Source organism: Chamaea fasciata, unplaced genomic scaffold (genome assembly GCF_029207755.1).
Source record: "Chamaea fasciata isolate MVZ Bird 193981 ecotype frontalis unplaced genomic scaffold, bChaFas1.0.hap1 SCAF_2, whole genome shotgun sequence".
NCBI classification, from domain to species: domain Eukaryota; kingdom Metazoa; phylum Chordata; class Aves; order Passeriformes; family Sylviidae; genus Chamaea; species Chamaea fasciata.
In genome coordinates this window covers 67,891,661-67,912,826 of record NW_027094087.1, presented here as the reverse complement: position 1 = coordinate 67,912,826, position 21,166 = coordinate 67,891,661, and the positions used below count along the sequence as shown (strand labels likewise).

Sequence of the window (21,166 nt, the reverse complement as noted above, 5' to 3'; positions counted from 1 at the left end):
TAAATAAGAGGCGTTCAGGAGAAACAGAACAATTCCCATGCACTCCCAGGCTGTCACAGCCCTGATCCGAACACCCGCTGCCTCTCCCCGCTGCCTGCTTGCCTGCAGCCCTGCTGAAACAAACAAGGCATCATCTGATCGGTCCCCGAGGGACAGCTCCAGCGTGCCCCAAGGGACAGGATTCACCTTGGGCCGTTCACTAAGGACTCGTACTAATCTCACAGGCACAGTAGCAGACTTAGTCCTTCCACAGTTTTGCCTCCGACTTCATGAGCAACTACAAGAAAAAATAGAATCTACCCTAAAACGGGACAGGCATCCCGAATCACTCATAATACCAACCGTGTCACTTGTTCAATGTTTGATTCGAAGGCAAAAGTATTCTAAGGATAAACCACAGAAAAGGGAGGGAAAGAAGAGTATGAAAAGGAAGGAAGGGAGAGAGAGAAAGAGAGAGAAAGGGAAAGAGGAAAGGAGAGAGGGGGAAAGAAGGAAAGAGAGAGAGAGAAAGAGAGAAAGAGAGGAAGAAAGAAAGAGAGGGAGAAAGAAAGAAAGAGAGGGAGAAAGAGAGAGAGAAAGAGAGAAAGAAAGAAAGAGAGAAAGAAAGAAAGAGAGAAAGAAAGAAAGAGAGAAAGAAAGAAAGAGAGAAAGAAAGAAAGAGAGAAAGAAAGAAAGAGAGAAAGAAAGAAAGAGAGAAAGAAAGAAAGAAAGAAAGAAAGAAAGAAAGAAAGAAAGAAAGAAAGAAAGAAAGAAAGAAAGAAAGAAAAGAAAGAAAAGAAAGAAAAGAAAGAAAAGAAGAAAAGAAAGAAAGAAAAGAAAGAAAGAAACTGTGATTGTTTTCTGCTTCAGGCCACGTCAGTGCAACTTGGGTTTTCCCAGGGAGCAGGAGTCGGGGCTAGGCAGCAGGAGGAGATGCAGAGTCTTACCTCGGCGGCGCTGCCCGTGCAGAGCGCACACGCACACACACGCCCCGCGTGGGCGCAGCGGCTGTCACCCGCGGCGCCTGGCGCAGCAATACATGCAATAAAACTACACGGGGTGGGGGAAAATTAAATTATGGGGAAAACAATAGCCTCTGAGCGGTTCAAACAAATGTTTGCCGCCGCCGGCCTTTTCCAGGAGCCGCTGTACAATTCGCGGCAGGAGCGGGGAGCGGCCGGAGGACGCCCCTTTCTTTGGCAGAGCTCCGCTGCGCGGAGGGGCAGAGCACCTTTGTGCTTCAGTGTGAGAGCCAGGCCGGTTCCCTGCGCCGCTCCGAGGGCCGGGAAGGGGCGCCCAGCCCCGCACCCCGCCCATCCCCGCCCCATCGGGGTGCCCCGGGCCGCGCTGGCGGCCGCGCAGCGCGCACGTGTGGCAGCCACAGGTGCCGCAGCCGCCCGGTGCTCGGTGCCGCTCGCTATAAGAGTGGCCCCGCCGCCGCCGCCCCGGCGAGACGGGCGAGGGCTGCGGGAGATGCAACAAGGCGCGGGGAGGCAAGGACCGGGGGCGGCGGGAGGAAAAGGAGGAGGAGGAGGAAAAGAAGGAGGAGGAGGAAAAGGAGGAGGAGGAGGAGGAGGAGGAAGGGGGGGAGACAGCTGATGTCTGTCAAAGCCGGAGCCGCCGCGCTCTCGCGAGAGCCCGCCCGGCGGTAGCCACGGGATGCGGGGCTCAGGTGCGGGCAGAGCGCAGCGCAGCGCGCCCGGCGCCGGGCAGCGGCAGGCAGAGAACTGAGTGAGGGAGGGAGCGAGGGACACGGCGGGGGCCGGAGGGAGCCTTGCCGCCCGCTCGCCTACCCAGCCCAGCCTCGGCCACCGCGGCAGCGGCGGCGGCGGGGGCAGGGTCCGCTGCGGCACCGCTGCCACCGCCGGCTTCGCCACCGCCACCCGCCGCTGTCAGCGGCTTCCCCCGGCGGGACGAGAGAGCCCGGAGAGCACTTTTCCCCCGACTTTAGGAGTGTTTGTGGATTTACATGCCAAGCCTTCAAGATGATGTCCATGAACAGCAAACAGCCTCATTTTGCCATGCATCCCACCCTACCTGAGCACAAATACCCCTCTCTACACTCCAGCTCGGAAGCAATAAGAAGAGCATGTCTACCAACTCCACCGGTAAGGGACAGACAGCTGCAGATCGCTTCTTTCTTTCTCTCCCTTACACGCACACACTTTTCTTTCTTTCTTTCTCTCTCTTTTCTGTATACTGCATGTATGTGTATGTGCATTAATAAAAAAACCGCTGCGAGGCACATTTTGACAAGCGGCGCTTAATGTTTTTTTCATGTCTTCCTCTGCAATCATCTGAGCGCCTGTGATCTTTTTTGAAAGCGGTGTTCACACGAGTCTCCGACTTCATCCACTTTCTGTATTAATTTTTATGACTCGGCCTCTGAAAAGGAATGCGTTTTATGTGCTCTTGTGTTTGACACAATTCCCCAGCTGAGAGTTACAGATCCATTTCTTCTCCTCCTTTTTCTTCTCCTTTCGTCCCATTCCCCCCCCCCTTTTAATTTATTAATTTATTTGTTCCCTTCATTCCTTCCTTCTTCTCCTTTTCCGATTCCTCCTCGCCTCCTTACCTTTCTACTCTTTGCTTCTTTTCCTGTTTTGCTCCCTCTTCTCGCTTCTTCCCCCTCCCATCCCCCCATTATTCTACCCCATCCCCCTGTTTCCCCTCACTTCCCCGGGGTGTCGCCTGCTATACCGCACTTCCCCCAATCTCTTGCCTCTTCCCCCCGATCCCGTACTCCCTTTCACACGCTGATCCCACTACCGGCTCCCCGGCCGTCACCCCAACTTTGCCCACCTCTCTCTTCCGTCCCTCGACTTTCCCCCTCCTTTCCCACGGCGCTCCCGCAAACCCCACGCTATCCCCCGCCCGTCCCCTTCCCCCTCCGCACTTTGCCCTCTCTCTGCCCCCTTGCCCTCCTCTCCCCGCACCCCGCTCTGTTTTGTGTCTCCTGCAGCTGCAGAGCAATATCTTCGCCAGCCTCGATGAGACCCTGCTGGCGCGGGCCGAGGCTCTGGCCGCCGTCGACATCGCCGTCTCGCAGGGCAAGAGCCACCCGTTCAAGCCCGACGCCACGTACCACACCATGAACAGCGTGCCCTGCACCTCCACCTCCACCGTGCCCCTGGCGCATCACCACCATCACCACCACCACCATCACCAGGCGCTGGAGCCCGGCGACCTCCTCGACCACATCACCTCCCCCTCCCTCGCTCTCATGCCCGGCGGAGGCGGCGGCGGAGGCGGCGGCGGCGGCGGCCACGACGGGGCGGGCGGCGGAGGCGGCGGGGCCGGCGGCGGAGGGGGCGGCGGCGGCAGCGGCGGGGGCGGCGGCGGCCTCATCTCCACTTCGGCCCACCCGCATTCCCACATGCACGGCCTGGGCCACCTCTCGCACCCGGCCGCCATGAACATGCCGTCGGGGCTGCCGCACCCGGGGCTGGTGGCCGCGCACCACGGCGCCGCGGGGCAGGTGGCCTCGGCGGCGGCGGTGGTGGGGGCGGCCGGCCTGGCCTCCATCTGCGACTCGGACACGGACCCGCGAGAGCTGGAGGCCTTCGCCGAGCGCTTCAAGCAGCGCCGCATCAAGCTGGGGGTGACCCAGGCCGACGTGGGCTCGGCGCTGGCCAACCTGAAGATCCCGGGCGTGGGCTCCCTCAGCCAGAGCACCATCTGCCGCTTCGAGTCCCTCACCCTCTCCCATAACAACATGATCGCCCTCAAGCCCATCCTGCAGGCCTGGCTGGAGGAGGCCGAGGGCGCCCAGCGGGAAAAAATGAACAAGCCCGAGCTCTTCAATGGGGGCGAGAAGAAGCGCAAGCGGACTTCCATCGCCGCCCCGGAGAAGCGCTCGCTGGAGGCGTACTTCGCCGTCCAGCCCCGGCCCTCCTCCGAGAAGATCGCCGCCATCGCCGAGAAATTGGACCTCAAAAAGAACGTGGTGCGGGTTTGGTTTTGCAACCAGAGACAGAAGCAGAAACGGATGAAATTTTCCGCCACCTACTAGGGGCGGGCGGGAGGGGCGGCCCCGGCACCGGGGGCACCGGGGGGGCCGGGCCGGGGCCGCGGGGGACGCCCACGCACCGCCACCGTCGCCTGAGACGCCGTGGGAGGCTTCTGGGGACCAAGGGACGATGTAGAAATTAAACGCGAACTACTCGGGGAGAGGGGGGGCGTGCGTGTGTGGGGGGTGCGCTATCAATTATTAAAAAAAAAAAAAAAGACATCGGGACACCAACGAGAAGAAGGAGGAGAGAGAAGGTAAAAACGCTCTAGAAGCCCAGAGGGGGTCACTTCTGCGGCCCTCTCCCTTCTCTGCTCCCCCCCCCCCCGCTCTCCCCCAACCCCCGACAGAAAGCGGGAGAAAGAGCAACTTAAAGCGTAAACACACACAGACACACACCAATAAATACCGTGACAGCAACAGCCACAAATCGAGAAACCTAAGTCACAACTTTCCGAAGGAAAACAAAACCGATCAACAAACCCGGAAGGCGAAACTGTCGGTGATGATGATGCTACGTTTGGTTTGGGTCTCTTTTCATTACTTTCTGCTTTTCTTTCTTTTCCCTGGCTTAGGAATGAATGAGGACAGCGGTGTTTTGGTGCGGGGGAACTTTTTCTTTGGTCGGCTTGGGTTTGGGTTTTTTGTTTGTTTTGATCTTTATTTTTCTTTTTTTTTGTTTTTGTTTTGTTTTGTTTTTCCTTTCTGTTGTTTTTAATTTTCCCTGAACGCGGTTTTGCGCGAGGCTTTGGCGATGGATCTTGTCTGTGCCGGGGGAACGGTGAGAGCGGGGCAAGGGCCGGGAGCGGGGGAGCGGCCCCCCGAAGCCAGGGAGCAGTCCCTTTCCTCTCCGTTGTTGCCTCAATAATCATAGCTAGCTCAAGGAAAACAAGAAAAAAAAGAAAAGTTACTCCATAACCCCTTTGTCTCTCCTCCCTCGCCTGCGTGGTTTGCGTTTCCAGCTGTGTCCAAAGACAGGTCCCTCTCTCTGCAGAGATGCATCTAGAGGCAGATGCCAGACCTGCCAGAGCGGGGATGCTCTCCAAAAGATTATGTTCAGACTCATTAAGGCTCGTAGTTAACTATGTTCTTTCTCCTCCCTCCCTCCCTCCCCGATGCTCCCAACCGTGTGCCCCCCGGCATCCCCACCAAATCTGCTGGATTTAGGTTAAGGTCCTCCCTTGGTTTCCTCCAAGGGCTGGAGGTTATTGCACCCGGTAGGCAAAAGAAATCACCGGTGACAGGTTTGAAATGACATTTGTTTCTGAGGGGCTTGCATGTAGGGAACAAACACACGACAGAAAACCACTTGGGCTTAAAAGTCGTTTATTGTAATTCATAAACGTTATGTGGAAGGAAGGCTTTTGGGAGGGGTGTGTGGGGTTCAATTTGCACTATCACAGTCTCTTGGATTGGAAGCGATGATGTTATTCTGTAATAACGATGCTGGTATTGCTATTAATCGTCAAGGTGCGTTACATGTCTCGCGGATTGAAAACAAAATTATCAGGGCTTGTTAGGTAAAAAGGGGAGCGACGTGCAGAAGCCATCTCTGACTCTGTCTTTTGCCGAGAGACTGCTGAGGCTTTCAAATAATAATAATAAAAAAGAATTACTGAAATGAAAATACCAATCCGTTTAAATCAAAACAATCAATAGACTGAAATTATGCATGACATGACCTGGGGGAAAAAAAAAAAAGAAAAAAAAAAAAGAAAAAAAAAAAAAAAAAGAAAAAAGCAAAGAAAAGGAAAGGAAAGGAAAGGAAAAGACGGGGGAAAAGGCATGGATAGATCCGTGATAAAGTCTCGATATTATTTATTTATCTATTTATTTATCTATTTATTTTATTATTAATATTATTATTATTATTTTGTGTATCATTGTTTGCAGCGCAAACATTCTATGCATTTTGAAACTGAGCACTAAATAGACTAGCTTCTGGTAGAATCTTTTGTGGATGGTGTACTTTCACAGTTTAACTGCCTGTTTTCACCGAAAACACAAACGTTCTTGTCACATTCTTGTATTTAGATTTAAGAGGCAAAAAAAAGAAAAAAAAAAGGGAGGGGGGGAAAGATAAGAAAGACGATTGTAAATATTTTCTTTAATGCACAAAACAACAACAACAAAAAAGGTTACAAACTGCAACCACGTGTGGATCCTGATATGTCTCACTGAATAATCTACCTGTCCATGTATGTTTGCTGAGCTTTCTCCTTGGTTGTGTCTTTATTACTTTAATTTCTATCAGAAATATTTCAGTACGCCAAAATACAACAGGGAGATGTGTCCCAGCATACTTACAAATAAAACAAACGTAAAACCAGAATAGTTATTATTATCATTATTGGGTGCATTTAAAAAAGAAAAAAGAAAAATATTTCGACGGCCGGTAAATTCAAGGTATAGCCGTTAGACGATAAGACTAATTCTACCAAAAAGAAAATAGTGAGAGATGTATTTTTCTGCTAAATCCAGAAATCATTACTTTGAGATAGCTCTTATGTGAAAATCGGTGCTCTGAATAAAATTAACTATATATTAGCTGCGTGTGTTTCTTGAAGTTTATTCTATAACTGCAGAATATAAATCAAAGTTAAATTTTAAGAAGGACTTCTGAAGTATTTCTTTTCAGTGTGCTGGAAAGGATTATGCACCTACAAAATATGTATAAAGAAGAAAAGCTTGGGTGGTTTCAGGTTTATATGTTGTTCTGACTGGCCTAATTGCACTTAATTATGTAACAAGATACTTTATTTTTATTTTGGGTTAATAAATATGAGAATCCTAAACTGATCTCTCCTTATGTTGTGAATGCAATTGTTCATTAGGAACGTATAGGATGCCACCTACTGCTTCAAATGATCAAAGAACCTCTTTCTATTTTCTGATGACCTGTGACTAGATCAGATGCCAAATGTAAAAAGTTACTTAATAGCTGGGATTATTTCTTCTGTAGACATATTTTAGCCAAATCTTTTTAATTTTGCCGGTAAATCTGTGAACCAAGACACGTGATGTTCAGAAAAGAATAATACGTTCAAAAAAGCTGTGATTTTAAACAACTGTTGATGTTAAAAAATAAGCACTAAAGGTATTTTTTAAAAAAACCATAGATCTCGTCCACCGGAAATTGACTTGTTTCTGTTGTTATTAACTTGAAATGTCATCAGAATTTTTAATAAATGCATTTGTAAAAATATTATTTTATAGAAAAGTATTACCGGATATCATTTTTTGGAGAGTCAGGAATGAACAAATAAAAATAATTACGAATTCTGGGTTTTCTTTTTCATCTGCCCCAAATGATTGAAATGTTGAAAGTGATACCACATTTGTATCATTCAGTAATGACCGATGTATGTATTGAAAAGCTGAGGAGTTTGTTATGTAATAAGTACAATCCTTATCGAGTACAAAGAAAAAAGTATGTTAATAAAACAGATGGTGAAAATAAAAGCTTTGCAGAGTTTCCTATTTTTCATGGTAGGAAACTGTGCAAAACCAAAACGTCCTCCTTTCTGTCAGATGAATCTGGATAGTCCGTAAAACCACAAAATTCTCGTGAGGCCTTTTAAATAAATGCCTCATTAAAAATATCTAAAAAATATCAAGTGAGGGAGAGGAAGGAAGGAAGGAAGGAAGGAAGGAAGGAAGGAAGGAAGGAAGGAAGGAAGGAAGGAAGGAAGGAAGGAAGGAAGGAAGGAAGGAAGGAAGGAAGGAAGGAAGGAAGGAAGGAAGGAAGGAAGGAAGGAAGGAAGGAAGGAAGGAAGGAAGGAAGGGTGAGTTTATAAGGTTTAACCTAAGACCTGTTAAAAGTTTTGCATCCGAGGAAAAAAGTAAGATAAATGATGAAGAGGCAGAACATGTGCTTGCATTTATTCCTAAACAGTACGCAGCTTCTAGCATAGAGAAGAGCCGTCTGTGACCAAAGGATACAGATATTTCTCCCAACTCCCCGTGTGCCAGGAGCCGAGACCGCTGCCGAGTGGCGGCTCTGACGTCTCCTGCACTCCAGCCTTGCCCCTTGCCCATGAACGTGTGCGCGCTGTCACCCCCGAATGGCCTTTTCCTCCACAACCGAGGTGTCTCGCCTCTTTCCTAGTGTGATTTTTCCAGTCCAAGTCTGCTAGACGCGGTTCGACTCCCGGAATTTCTGCCTAACACTTGCTCTCCGCTTGCTTTCAACTTAGATTAGGCCATCATAAGTGAGTAACAGACACCCACTGCCACGGTCGTATTGATTTTTACTCTCCTGTGTTATTAAGACTAATTCGGTCCTGGTTCAACAAGTAAAAAGGCTCCCCAGAAGGAGAATGAAGTGTCCTACAGCACTGACTTTATGGTTTATGTGCCTCCCTCCCCGCCTCCCTGTGTTCCCCCTTTCCTCCGAAGAGAAATAGATTTGTCGAAAGATAATTATTTTAACTTTGACGGACTCGAGCGCATAAAGCTTGATAGCGCCGGTGGTGCCCTGTGTTATTCTGGCATTTCCCAAACGATTTAAAACCCCTCCAGATATTTATATCTCGGTTTTCAGCCTGCGCTGTGGGGTTTTTTTTTTTTTTTTGGTTTTTTTTTTTTTGTTTTGTTTTGTTTTTTAGCTTTATTATATTTACCTGCTGATTCCAAAGCGGAGGCAAGCCTAATTGATTTTTAAAAGATCAGCAGCAGAATTCTAATCCGCTTGGGAACCTGTTTCCACCTGCCAACCGAGGGTCTGATTATCGGTAATTATGTTATTTAAGAGTTGATAAAATGGCGGGGCCCATCCCGGGCCCCTTCCCCAGCTGGGGCGCGGAGGGGACCCGCGCGGGGAGAGCCGCGCCGCGCCGGGGCCGCCGCCATCACGTGCGCCGCTGCAAACACAATTACGGGGCCGCCGTTAATAATTCATGGGCTGAGATTTAGAAAATTAATAAAATGAATTATAACAAGAGGCTAATTAAAAACTTTAGTAATTGTTGTCAAGACAGCTTGATGGGAGGCGTGCTGCACGACGCTCCCCCCCCTCCCCGCCCCCCTCCCCCCCTTCGCTTCCTTCCCCCTTCCGCTTTTGGAAAGCTTTTTCTTTTTCCTCTTTGGCAACCCCTTCGCACCTGAAGGAGGCTCTGTTTGGGAGAAAAGCGGTGGATGAATATATAGGTCAGCTGAATATATAGGTCCCAGAGATGAGACCGAGGTGGTAAAACTGCAAGCAAGTCTCTTCGCATCGTAACGAGACAGATAGGCAGGCGGTGGGTGGGTGGGTGCGTGGACGGATGAATGAAACCCAGGGCTCAAAAGTTAATTTAAAATAAGATGTCACACATAAATCTTTGGAGAAGCAGCCGTAGCAGAAAGAGGGCCTGCACCGGAGGGCCGGCGGGCGGACGGGCAGCGGCTGGGGGCAGGCAGGGCAGGGCAGGGCAAGCAGCGCCCGCGGGCACAGGCGCGCACTTTCCGCCTTCCCTTCCGCACCACCGATGGCAGAGGCAGGCGGTGCGGGGCCCCCAGTACGCCTCCTGCTCCGCGGGGGGCGGAGGCGCCGCGGGATGCTCGCCCTCCCCCGCCGAGCCCCTTTCCGCCTGCTGGTTTCAGTTGCAACTTTGAGGCGGACTCGGTGCCGTGTTCCCGCGGGCAGAAGGGGGCCGGGGAGCCCGGCCTCTGCTCGGCTGCGGATTTATGGCCGTGTCGCCAGCCGAGCCCTGCTCGGGAGCTCGCCGTGGCTGGTCGTCCAGGGACAGCTGTACATGCAAAATCTGCTTCCCAAATTGGAGTCACAGCCCCTCTGGGAAAGCAGGCGTCCTCCTTTGAACCGCTTTTTAACTCCTTCAGCCTACTTACCTAAGTGTACCAAAGCACCTCTAACTCTGGGGGAAAAGTGGTTAAACATTTCTTTTTGTTTTAATATAAAATTAAAATTTATCAGGCAGTCGGGGGGTAGGGGAAATTACTTTTAAAAAATGATGTCTTAAGACGTTAATCACTCTGAAGGCTGTATTTAAAGTATTTAAAAGGCTTTATATAAAAATTAATATTTTTTTAAAGAGACACTCGGCCCTGGTACGTTGGAGATAAATTGTAACTTCTCACTGATTTTCACAAGCGAGCCATAAAAGGCTCCAAAGTGCCTCCTTGGGTGAGAATGCCGGCCGACCCTGCCGCTCGCACGAGCTGCTGCACGGGGTGGGTCTCGGTGCGGGGACAAACCGCCCCGAGCCCGCGTCCAGCGCCGGGAGCAGACAGACGGCTCATACTGCAAACACCGGAGTGAGGAGAGGGGTTTTCATCCCTTGCCCGCGTGAAAGAAAGAAATTTAAAATCGTGAGCCAAAACTAAAAGATGTAAGATCTGTGTGTACGCTTTTGGTTTGATTTTTTGTTGTTGTTGTTGCTTTTTTACTTTATTTTAAAAAGGGCGTTCCTTGACAAGAAGATAGCGTGTCAACATCTTTTTACGGGCTGTGCCGAAAGGAGACCAGGCGGCGATAAATATAACTTAGCCCTTGATTATGGTCATTATATAACCAATTTACTAACAAAAGTTTGTTTGGTAACTAATTATAGCTCACTAAATCTCTGCCTCTCTTCACTTCAGCATAATGTATACAAACTTTTGTACACGCAGATCAGAATAAAACAAAGTGTTGACAGCATCCAGCAGTGGAAATTCACTTACACAAGACTTTTTTTTCATTGAAGTGTTGACAATAAACATTTAATGAAGGCAGAGACTTGGATGTCTCCAGACAGTGTCAGAATACTTTAAACAGACCATTAGCATGGCTGCTTCTACTTCAAACAGAGCACACTATACCATAACATTATAAAAATACAAAGTATGAAACAAATAATCTGTTTATACAGATATTTTAAGCTGTTTTCACCAGCTCTGACATCCCCTGTATTTAGTAACAGAAACTTACTCATTTCAGATTACTCGCGCTTAAAAAATGTTAAATACAGTTAATGCAATATTAATCGCCCTTTGGTGATATAAAATGCAATATTTTCAGGCAGCTATTGAGCTTTTCTAGAGGAAGAGCTGATGAAAACAGTCACAGCTGAATAGTGGAGAGAAAAAAGCTCGGTATTTATTGCTTTTGTTTGGCTTTTGGCTACAGAGACAGGAACATTCTAATGGGGTAAGGACATTTATTTTATCTGCAATCTATTGCTGCTAGAGCAGGAGTGGCAGATGGGGTTTGGTGTTATATTCACAGAGTAATTTAGAGCAAATCCTAATAACTAATAATGATTTATGTTAATTTCAATCACTTATGTGACTTTATTAAAGCACTGCTGTAAAGGAATAGAAGGGGAGGGGGGAGAGGAGAGACTGGAGAGAGACAAGCTGTGTCTGTCTGAAACTGAACCGCATGCTTGAAAGGTTGCTGTGGTGGGTTCCAGCGAAATTTCTGACACAAGCAAGCAGGTTTTGCTTTTGAGACTCTCTATCGTGGGCTCTAATTTCTTAAAAGAAAAGCCCCGTGTAAAAACCCCGGGCACCGACGAGAGGCAAAGCAGAATAGAGAGGGATCAAGAGAAGCAGAGAGAGCGCGAGGGAGACTCGTGTTATGCAAAATGTATTGATTGTGTGTGAGGAATCTGCGATGCTGATGTGATGGGCTCCCGAAAGAATAGAGGAGGCTACTGGTGAAATAGCTAAGAAAGCCCCAAATACGCACACAGGATACAAAACTTTTATTCCGGGCTGCTTTAGCGTGGTGGAGATCTACAACTCTCTACTCACGTTGCATCGGTTTTACTCCTCACTGAAAATCTCTAGGAGGCTTTATCCCATGAGATTTTGTATTCTTATGAGTGAAAAAGAAAATAAATATAATAAAAATGCAGCTATGTCAATGACCCATTCGTATTTTCCCCCATAATCTTCAGATTTATTAGTAACTGCTAATACAGAAATATGCACACGCATAAACACAGGGGCACACGTCGCCGTGTGTGCATTGAAAGGAGAGATATTTGTGAAAGCCAGGAAATCTCGAAACAGCTAACGCTGCTCTGCATAGGGTCGGTTTGATGTAAGAGAAAGGAGTACTTACAGGATTTTGAAAGGGGGGGGGGGGTGCTCTTCGCTTCTGGCAATTTACTTTCCCAGGTACCTTTATGCGCTTTTCTGCCTTAAGGCATACAGTCTGAAAGTAAAACAACATCAAAGCTCCTTATTAACACTATTTTACTGAAATCAGAAGATGAAGCTACCTGAAACATTTAATCTGGTGTTAGCATCTATTTCCCAACAAAACAGCCAGAACAAAGTTTAAAAGAGTCGGGGCAGCTGCCTACAGGAGACTACAAGGCTAAGTGCAGGGGGTGATGTACGTTTCTGTCAGAACCCTTAAAATGTATTAAATAAACCCCAGGTTTTGCTGCATTCTAACTCACTATTTTGTCTAATACAATTCCTCCTTGCAAACACCACAGCTGGGAATAACCTCTCTCCCACACCGCCAGGTGCATTAGGTGCGACTTCCCTAACTTTTGGGTCATTGGCAGGAAAGCCTATTTTGCACTGCAAGTTGGCACTGCATTGTATATGCGACCAGATTCCACAGAAGACAATTTTTGTGTACTCTGTAGTAAAGGAGTTATATACACAACAACATCTTTTTTATCTAAAATAATAAATTTTTAAAAATTACAAAAAATAAATTGAGAGGAGAGAAATCCCTGGATTATGTACAAGGAGTAATGCTGATGTTGCTTGCCTCCTGTTCGTTTGAAAGCGGCGCAGGACTTTCAAACCCGCCTGTGCGTGCACGCCTGCTTTTTGAACTCCAGCACGGCGGAGGCGCCGCGGGCGGGCTGCGCGCAGGCGGAGCGGCGGGAGGACCGGAGCGGGGCTGAGCGGGGCGGCGGCGCTTCAGCACCACGGAGAGCTCCGGCGGGCCGCGGCGGGCGGCGCCGGGCGAGGGGGAGGCTCTGTCTGTCTGTCTGTTTATCTGTCTGCCTGAGTCTCCCTCTGTCCTTCTGCGGCTGCACAGAAGCCTGTAATATGTTAATAGCCGTAGGGTATGCCCGAGGTACCATCTCAAGCTGCTTCGCACACCATATGTCAGGCCGTTAGCCACATGGATCTATTAATCAAAGAGGGAGAGAGAAGAGGGGAGAGGCGGGCAGGGGGGGAAGGGAGCTTTTCATACCCCACCCTGTGCTGCTGTACACTTTCTCCTTTCATTTCTCTCAGATATAAAGACCCGGAGTACCTCGAATAGGCAGCTGTAATTCTCTTTTGATCTGCTCTTTTATAGCCTCGGTGTAACCAGCTTGGGTTAGTGGATAGCGATATTTGAGGCAGGAAGGGGGAATGCGTCCCGTTTCCCCCGGCAAAGGATTTGATTTTAAAGTGCTGCTCAACTTCTGTGACAAAGGGGGTCTCTGTCCGCCCCTTCAGACATCTCCTTGCGGAGGGTGTGTCTGAGAAGAAGGCTTTTTCCAGCGAATCAAGCATCGTCTCCCCTGCAGGCAGCCAGAGCTCTGGCCATCCTCACCACTTTTATATCTGCCCTATTGCCTATTGCCTCACATCATTTCTTCAAGGAAGGTTTGTCCCACATGAGATCCACAAAATTACTGGGCGAAGAAGAAGAAGCAGTCTGTGTAGGAGAGTGCTCCTGTGTGTGTGAATTTTTCATGCAGCCCTCAAAGCGTGCCCACATAAAATTGTGCCTTTCAGGCTCAGCGCCCGAGAAGATGCACGGGCTCTCAGGTCTGGTTTCTACCCTTTGTTTGGAAGACAGGGTTTTGGGAGGACTTTGTCGTCAGGGTTAGAACGAACATGCTCACACGGGCTCCTCCTGGACTTCGTTTGCCAGTCCGTAGGTGACGCATTGGGGCACAGCTACGGCAATTGATACTCCCGACCTAATTCCGGGGCCACGGGGTTCTTTACATTTTTTTTTTCCTCCTTTCACGATGACCTAGAGGGAGCATTAAAGAGACTGACCTATCGTTCAGGTGCCTGCTGCATAAAGTTTTGAAATTCTAGATTATTATAAAAGCAGCAGCTCAGGAAAACGGCTCAGGAAAGTTACTGAGTGATGGAGGAGGGGAGGGCAGGATCGTTTCAGTATGCCAGGATCCTGCAGCAGGGACCGTGCGGGTGAATGGGGCAGGTTCCCTACCTCTGATCTCCAGGTCAAGTGACATGCATGTGTGATGCAAATGATGGAAAAACACCCGAAGAAAAGGAAAGGATGCAGGCTACATCTAACACAAGGACAAGCTCTGTTGTTTTGCAGATTTATGTGAAAAGCACAAGATCCTTTAGCTGGTTGAAATTCCCTCTGTTAGTACAGAGCACCACAGAGAGGCAAGTTAGAGGGAAGAGGAGCCTGAGACTATTTCTGCAATTGCAGACACAGGATAGTAACCCTATTGATCTGTATTACATGGTAGAGTGCATAGGTTATGTTGAAGTCAGTCTTTAAGACTTACTTTCAACTTATTTTCTAACATTTTTCCTCTGTGGCTGCAAAATTAATGAGTGCTCTGTTTTTAGATCTAAATCTGGCACCCATTTTGCAGAACCTTTGCTTTAATACAGATTGCATTAAACCTGAAAAAATGAGTGCCTTTCAAAGCAATACGTTGCATAAAGACAGATGTAAATACATGGGCTGAGCATCAGTTGATTCTGCATTTCCACCTAGCAAAGAGTCTCTTATTACCTTTAAATTTTGGTGCGCACACCACCCATCATTTTATTCCTCTGTTTAAAAGGTAACCCATATATCTGTCGTTTTAGGTTTCCAAAGACTCGTAACTTAATTCCTTCAGGCTATTCATCAGCACAGTAATTAAACTAGCAAATGGATGTAAATAAAGTGAAATTGGTTTCATGACAGATGAGCCAAAGAGGCCTCTGACATGAAACAAGCCAGGACAATAATTATTTCTGCACCGGGCTATATGAGGAACTCCATCTGGATTTATTAGGTGCTGCAAGTTATTTGCTGGGAGAAAGCAAGACAGGAGGACTCACTTTAATTTGACTTTTTTTTTTTTTCCTTTTTGCATCCTAAGTAGGTTAGAGAGATAAAAATCTAGAATTAACTTTTGCAATACTCTGAGATGCCTCTACCCAATGTAAAAACACGGCAGGGAAAATAGGTAGTACAAAAAAGGCTTATTAAACAATTTCTTCCCCAACGCTTAATAGGAGAAAATATACTTTAAAACACTCCTCTCGAACCATCCCCTGTTAAAAAAAAATCCACACCACCGTGACAGCCAGTGTGTGCCTCTTTTCTACAAATATGCATACGAAACAGTAGAGGCAATAGAAAGACGGCAAATTTGGAGAGCTTGGGAATTCTGAAGAGCTTCTCTTAAAAAATAAATAAATTACAATCTCGGCTAAATGGTGTCTGTTAAGATCACCCCGCTCCCTCTTCTCTGCCAAGGAAAAGTTTATTGCTGCGGAGGAGAGAAGAGAAAAGGGCTGTGCAAGGGAGGGTATGGATTCTGCAAGGCTCAACTGTAATTGGAGCCATCAGGTCCAGCTTGGAGTGGAAGTAATATACAGAATAAATAAAAAAAGGGCTCTCACAGCAGGTGCAGATTAGTCCCTTTTCCCCTGAAAAGATTAGAAACTGACTGCTTTATGCTTAAACGTACTCTCAATTATTTAAGCGCCCCTTCGTGATTAGCAAGTAAAAGTAACGCTCCAAAGCGCTGAAGAAATGAAGCAAGAATAACACCGCTTTCGCCCAGCTCACGCAGGCTTTCCGGCACACGGCTTGCTCCCTGCCGGCTCAGACCGGGGAACTCTCTTTGGATACACACACCTGTAGGGTGGGGAGGCGGGGGGGGGGGGGGGGGGGGGGAAGGAGAGAGGAAGGGAAAAAGGAGGGAGAGGGCAGGTTCAGCGCGGTAAAAATTCCGCTATCGAGGCACTGCGGGCTACAGCCCAACCCGATTTCAGAGGTGATTTCAGAGGTAGACAGATTTTCACAGGAATGCTGAACCCTCAACATCTTTTCCACTGGGAAGAGAAAAAAAAAAACCCCAATCGCAGACCAAAATCACAAACACAACCCTTCCCCCCCACCCCCTCCCCAGGCATTCTCTTTGAATGGGCTGGAAATGAACCGCTGACGCCTGTGTTTGCATACGGCAGTTTGATCAGGGTTCACATCTTTCTGCAATCAAATCAGAGGCGTTTTCCTCCCTTCCTCTTAGAGGGGTCTATGATAACTGCAAAGCCGAGGAGAGATCCTAAAGGGACTGAAATCCCCTTATGTCTGAAGCTGTCCCTTTTAACACATACCAGACTAATTATTTAAAAGTTCTTGTAAAATTAGAAGACATAGCCCAGTCCTTTAATTAGAATACACTGTGAATAGGGATAGCATATGGAGGGGAATGTCAAGAAGAGGGTGCCAGGGGCAGATCCTAGGAAATCTGTATTCATTTCTGCCTCCTATTTGTTCAGTAATCTCTACCATCATAACTAAATCTTGGAGCACTGATGTAGTTCGAGTTGTTGTTGACTCAACGTCAAAATTCAATCACTGGGGGTTTTGCATCAGCCGGGCCACTTATTTGTCTAATAAATCCGTCATTTTGTAAGAAAAATATTTGAGCAGCCGTACTTGACCTCTTGGTATCCACAAGCCACATTTATTTCTACCAGTTTACAAATGCAAAATGGAGATGATCATCTTAATGCCTCGAGGTACTGTGTTGATTTCTGATTGGATTTTAGATGGAAATGTCTATTTTAAATACCCCGTGATTAAATTGTACATATAATAGAATTCATGCCTCTTCAAACCAAATCGTGATTTGCGAACCCCGAATTTATTTTAAAGGAACTATTATTTAAGCAAAGATGGTTTCTTAAATGATTTGTGACAACCCCCGCGGTAAGATTTTATTATAGCCGGGCATCTTTCTTACTGGGAAACTTATTTTGACCCTGGAGCGTTCGTATGTGATGGAAAGGTGTCAGACGGGGTGGGGTGGAAGTACTCCCGTTTGAGAAATCTGCCTGGCCCGTGCCATCCCGCGCTGGATGATTTGCTGCCTGTTAATACGAGTATTTCTTCCGAAAAGGGGGCCTTGCTAAGCAAGTTTAATTGCAGTTGGGGGGAAAGAACTTTCTCGAGAGCTTTTGTGCTGGGAGGAGGGAGATGGGGACGGAAGCATGGGCCGGTACAAGATCAGTGTCCGGAGAGGAGAGGTTTGGGAGCCTTCCCCCGGGCGGCGTCCGTCTGCAGCCACCGCCACAAGCCCAGGAGTCCCCGGGGGCTGCCCGCACCCCCAGCCCCGGCCCTCCCGCACGTCCCCCGCGGGATTCCGCTGCCTCCTGCTGCCAGGGAAGTCCCACCGCCCCGGGGCCTTCCCTCCCGGCCAGCGGGGAGCTCCGGCATCAGCCGCTTTGGGGGAGGGGTGGGGGACGGCTAGCCTCCTTCAGTATCAACCCCCACCAACTCGCTCCTCTGGCTCCCACCCCTCGAGTTTTCCCCTTGGGCGGCTGCCGGGGTCGTTCCGTCTCCATGGAAATCGAAGGGGCGGCTGTCAGCCCGGGCAGCGGTCATTATTCCCACATTAAAGCCAGCGATCGATTCGTTCCCAGCACCTACTCGCGCTGGACCACCAAGGGCCAGGCTGGAGCCGCCGGCCGCGGGGACACCTGCCCGGGAGCATCCCCCAACAGTCACTCCCTGCAGGAGTGCCCGATGCGAGGAAGGGGGGAAAAGGGAAATATTTCAGCATATTGGAAATATTAATGTTGGCTTGTAGGAATTAATGTAATGGGTCATGGTTATTAACAACTTATAAAGGCTTAAATCAATATAAATTAATTTAATTATGATTTCTAATTACATTATGCATGATCAATTTGAAACACTACATTAAAGATAATTAGAGCAGGGTGCTAGTCACTAATCACTTCCCTAATAGCTTAATGAAAAGGAATGCCATGTATTACCTGTGGGGTGGACCCATGAAATAATATAAATGCTTGTTTTCCAATGGAAAATAATTGTACCTTTTAATAGACGTTTTAATCACTTCATTGTAAGCACAGAATAGGTTTGGACTTTTTACATGGCCTTGGTTAAATTTTACTGGTGTTGATTGAAGTGCTGATGTATTACGAGTCCACCTATTGATGACCCAAAGGAAGACTAACTTTTATGTGAAAGTGTCACGCTGTCCTCAGAGGCTAGTGCCAAGAGGCCACAGTAGATGGAGGTCCTAGCTTAGCATAATGGGTTTAACATTTCCATGACATCATCAGGGAATCTGAAAAGGAGTCTAAGGATAATCAGAGTGGTCATTCAGAAGCTGAGTAAATATTTTATGAGGATATATAGAAGACAGGAAAGAAGGTTGTCAGAAAGGTGAATCTCTACTTCTTCATGCTCTATGAAGAAGGTTTTTCACTTAGTACCAATTTTGATTGAAAACTCGTGTATTGTTAATAATAAAAAAAGGCAGATCATGACTGTTGAAGAGGTGAATTCTCTTTTAGTGGATGATCTAAATAAATTTGTATTTGTGGTTATCCTGAGGGCTTACAGGTTATTTCTCTCTTACTTTTTATATAAATGCATCCTTAAATGATTATTTGCCCTGCATATTGTCACTTACTCAGGGATCTGTTCCTACATTAACAATAGAAGTTCATTTATTGCTAAAATTAAAAGCAACCAATGTAAATTAATGCTTTGTACATGGACACAGTAAGGCAGATTAATTGAAAATGCTTTCCCTGTGATTAGCCTTATTTTCTTATGTTTGCTTGATAACTGAAGCAGTACTTGCAGCATACGTCTTGGTTAGACTCATTATATAATTCACAGTTTTCAGAGAAGTAATGTGTAATTAGGGAAACTGAGATTTGAGGAGAACAGTAAAGAACAGTAGCATATAATACTCACATTTGTCACAGCAAGACCTGTTTGAAGAATTTTCCTTCTTTTAAGGCCTGATTGAGACCTAGAAGCTTTGGGACTCGTGAGAATAACACTATCTGAATAAAAAGAAGTGAAAAAGAGAACTTAAATGTCACCCAAGGAGTATAGCCCTTTAAGGCCAAGTTATTAGGAACATACTGATTTTAGTACCGAACCATGACTGAGGACAACTCTGGATGGAAGGATTTCAGGGATATACTGCTGTTCTTTTTCACAAAGATTCCTGTCTAAAAATGCATAGCAGAACAGATGTCCCACCATTCCACCATGTCCTACAGAGAGAAGGTAGAGGCAGAAATAAGCTTACTTTGCATAAGAATTCCTAAGTATTTCAGTGAAATGGGACAAACTACAGGATGAATCTGGTCATTCCCTCTGTTGTTCACAGTTTGAAATGATGTGGCCTCATACTGCCAAGATCCAGGGACAAGATCTGAGAGCAATTTATGGAAAGGTTTTGAAAAGCACAGTTCTCCAATCTCAAACTTGCTGTTTTGAATAAAAACAACAAAAAATAATTTGGAGAGGCCCTTGGTTCTTGAAAGGAAAGCTCTTATATATGGAAGCAGGAATAAATATATATGGCATCTAACACCTCAAACTAAGGGTGGTGTGTCAACATGGCTTAGAATATCCAGATGAAAAAAGACTGATAAATACCAGTGGAGATACATTCTTGTGGCTTCTGTATCTCTTCAGCTACAGCAGCTATTCCAGCTGTTGTGACTTTCTTGCATCCTGACTCCTGCTCTAAATAAAATGATTTCCATTACTTAATCTTGTGTCACAAGTGAGGAGTCCCCAAGCATGAGTCTTAGGTAGCCAAAAATCTCAAAAGGAGAAAAATGGTCCCCGGGATTTCACAAATAGCCCAAGGACTAAGACTTGTATGTAAACTCATGTTGAGATATGCCTTAATCTTTTCTGCCTTGAATAAATATTGTACCAACCTGTGTTTTTCCTTTCTGCACCAAAATTGGGAGTCTAATCTACCAAAAAGTGCAAGTGAGGTAGCAGCTTATATATCTGCTTCTGAGAATATTGATTTTTTTTCTTTTGTGTGTGTGTGTGTGTTCTGTTTTTAAGTTCAAGCATAAAGAAAATCTTTGCCTTTGCAGGGGACCCTTGGTTAGAAAAGCCTCACCTCTATGCTGTTGAGTGGCTAGGTTGAGAACTGCATGGAGTTTGTATTTTATGCTGTTTTTTTCATATAGCAACTGATTTCAGATAGCACTGCAAACCAAGGAGGGGGCATGAGTGCTGTTTGTATGCCAGGGAAAGGAATGAAAATCACTCTTTGAGATATAGTGACAACTGAAACAAATATATTGCTTTGTAGCTACAGAACTATCCTGTGCTCCTCTCTCTAAACTAAATCTGGTTGTTAATAAAACAAATACCTTAGTGCTTCAAACACACTTTTGCATGCTTTTGGATACCTTCTGAATGATTGGCAGATTTGCAATGGTGACAATTCACCAGAGCCTTAAGATTAACTATCGTAAATTTTTGCTCAAGTTTTTTTGTTGAATGCAAAATTGATTTTTTCTCACTCAAAATTAAATAAAAGGACACTTAAAATTCATTTTAATAGTTATTTTCATAGTTTATAGTTATCTAAATAGCTTATATTTTAAAAATACATTTGCTGCCTGGCATTTCAAGGCTTCCCCTTTTCTGATTGATGGATTTTTTTTCAAAATTCACTGACAGCTGCAGGCAAATATGTTAGCAGAAACTTTAATAAAGTCTTTGTTTTTTAAAGCTTCAAAACTAAACGTAGAGGCTTTAGTTTTCAGTAAGAGAACTAAGTACATTTTGATCAGTGTCTGTTTTAGTGCTGTGCAGGTAAGATAATTGTGTCTGATCAGGTTGTCATTGTGATCTTGATAGTGATCTGTCACACTTGGTGTTAATATGTTGGGTTGCAATGCTATATTTGAAAAAAAAATTAGCTGTTCAAAGATTGTATCACAGTACCAGCTAATTGGACATTAGGTACCATGATTTTTTGAAAATACATAGGGCTGTGCTGTAGAAGTTTCTAAGTAGTATGAAATAAGGGAAGGTCTTTTCAGCATCCATAGGAGACTGAAGAGGATGATGCTCTTAGCATGTAATTAAATATTAATAATAGGGAGAGGTTGGACTTATCTTTATTCTCTAAAACATTGTTAATAAGTCTCAGTCTGGCATTTAAAACATTAGGCACATTACTGTGTGTCTCACCTTTTTAACCT

The 21,166-nt window shown here is 46.3% G+C and overlaps 1 protein-coding gene across 1 annotated transcript; it reads left to right on the top strand.

Moving 5' to 3' along the window:
* The first annotated feature begins 1,598 nt into the window (after nucleotides 1-1,598).
* POU4F1 (POU class 4 homeobox 1) lies at nucleotides 1,599-4,064 on the top strand. Its single transcript, XM_066176336.1, has 2 exons — nucleotides 1,599-2,087; nucleotides 2,942-4,064. Exons 1-2 carry the CDS (start codon nucleotides 1,965-1,967, stop codon nucleotides 3,989-3,991), a joined length of 1,173 nt encoding a protein of 390 aa, XP_066032433.1. The 5' UTR covers nucleotides 1,599-1,964; the 3' UTR covers nucleotides 3,992-4,064.
* Nucleotides 4,065-21,166: the final 17,102 nt, after the last annotated feature.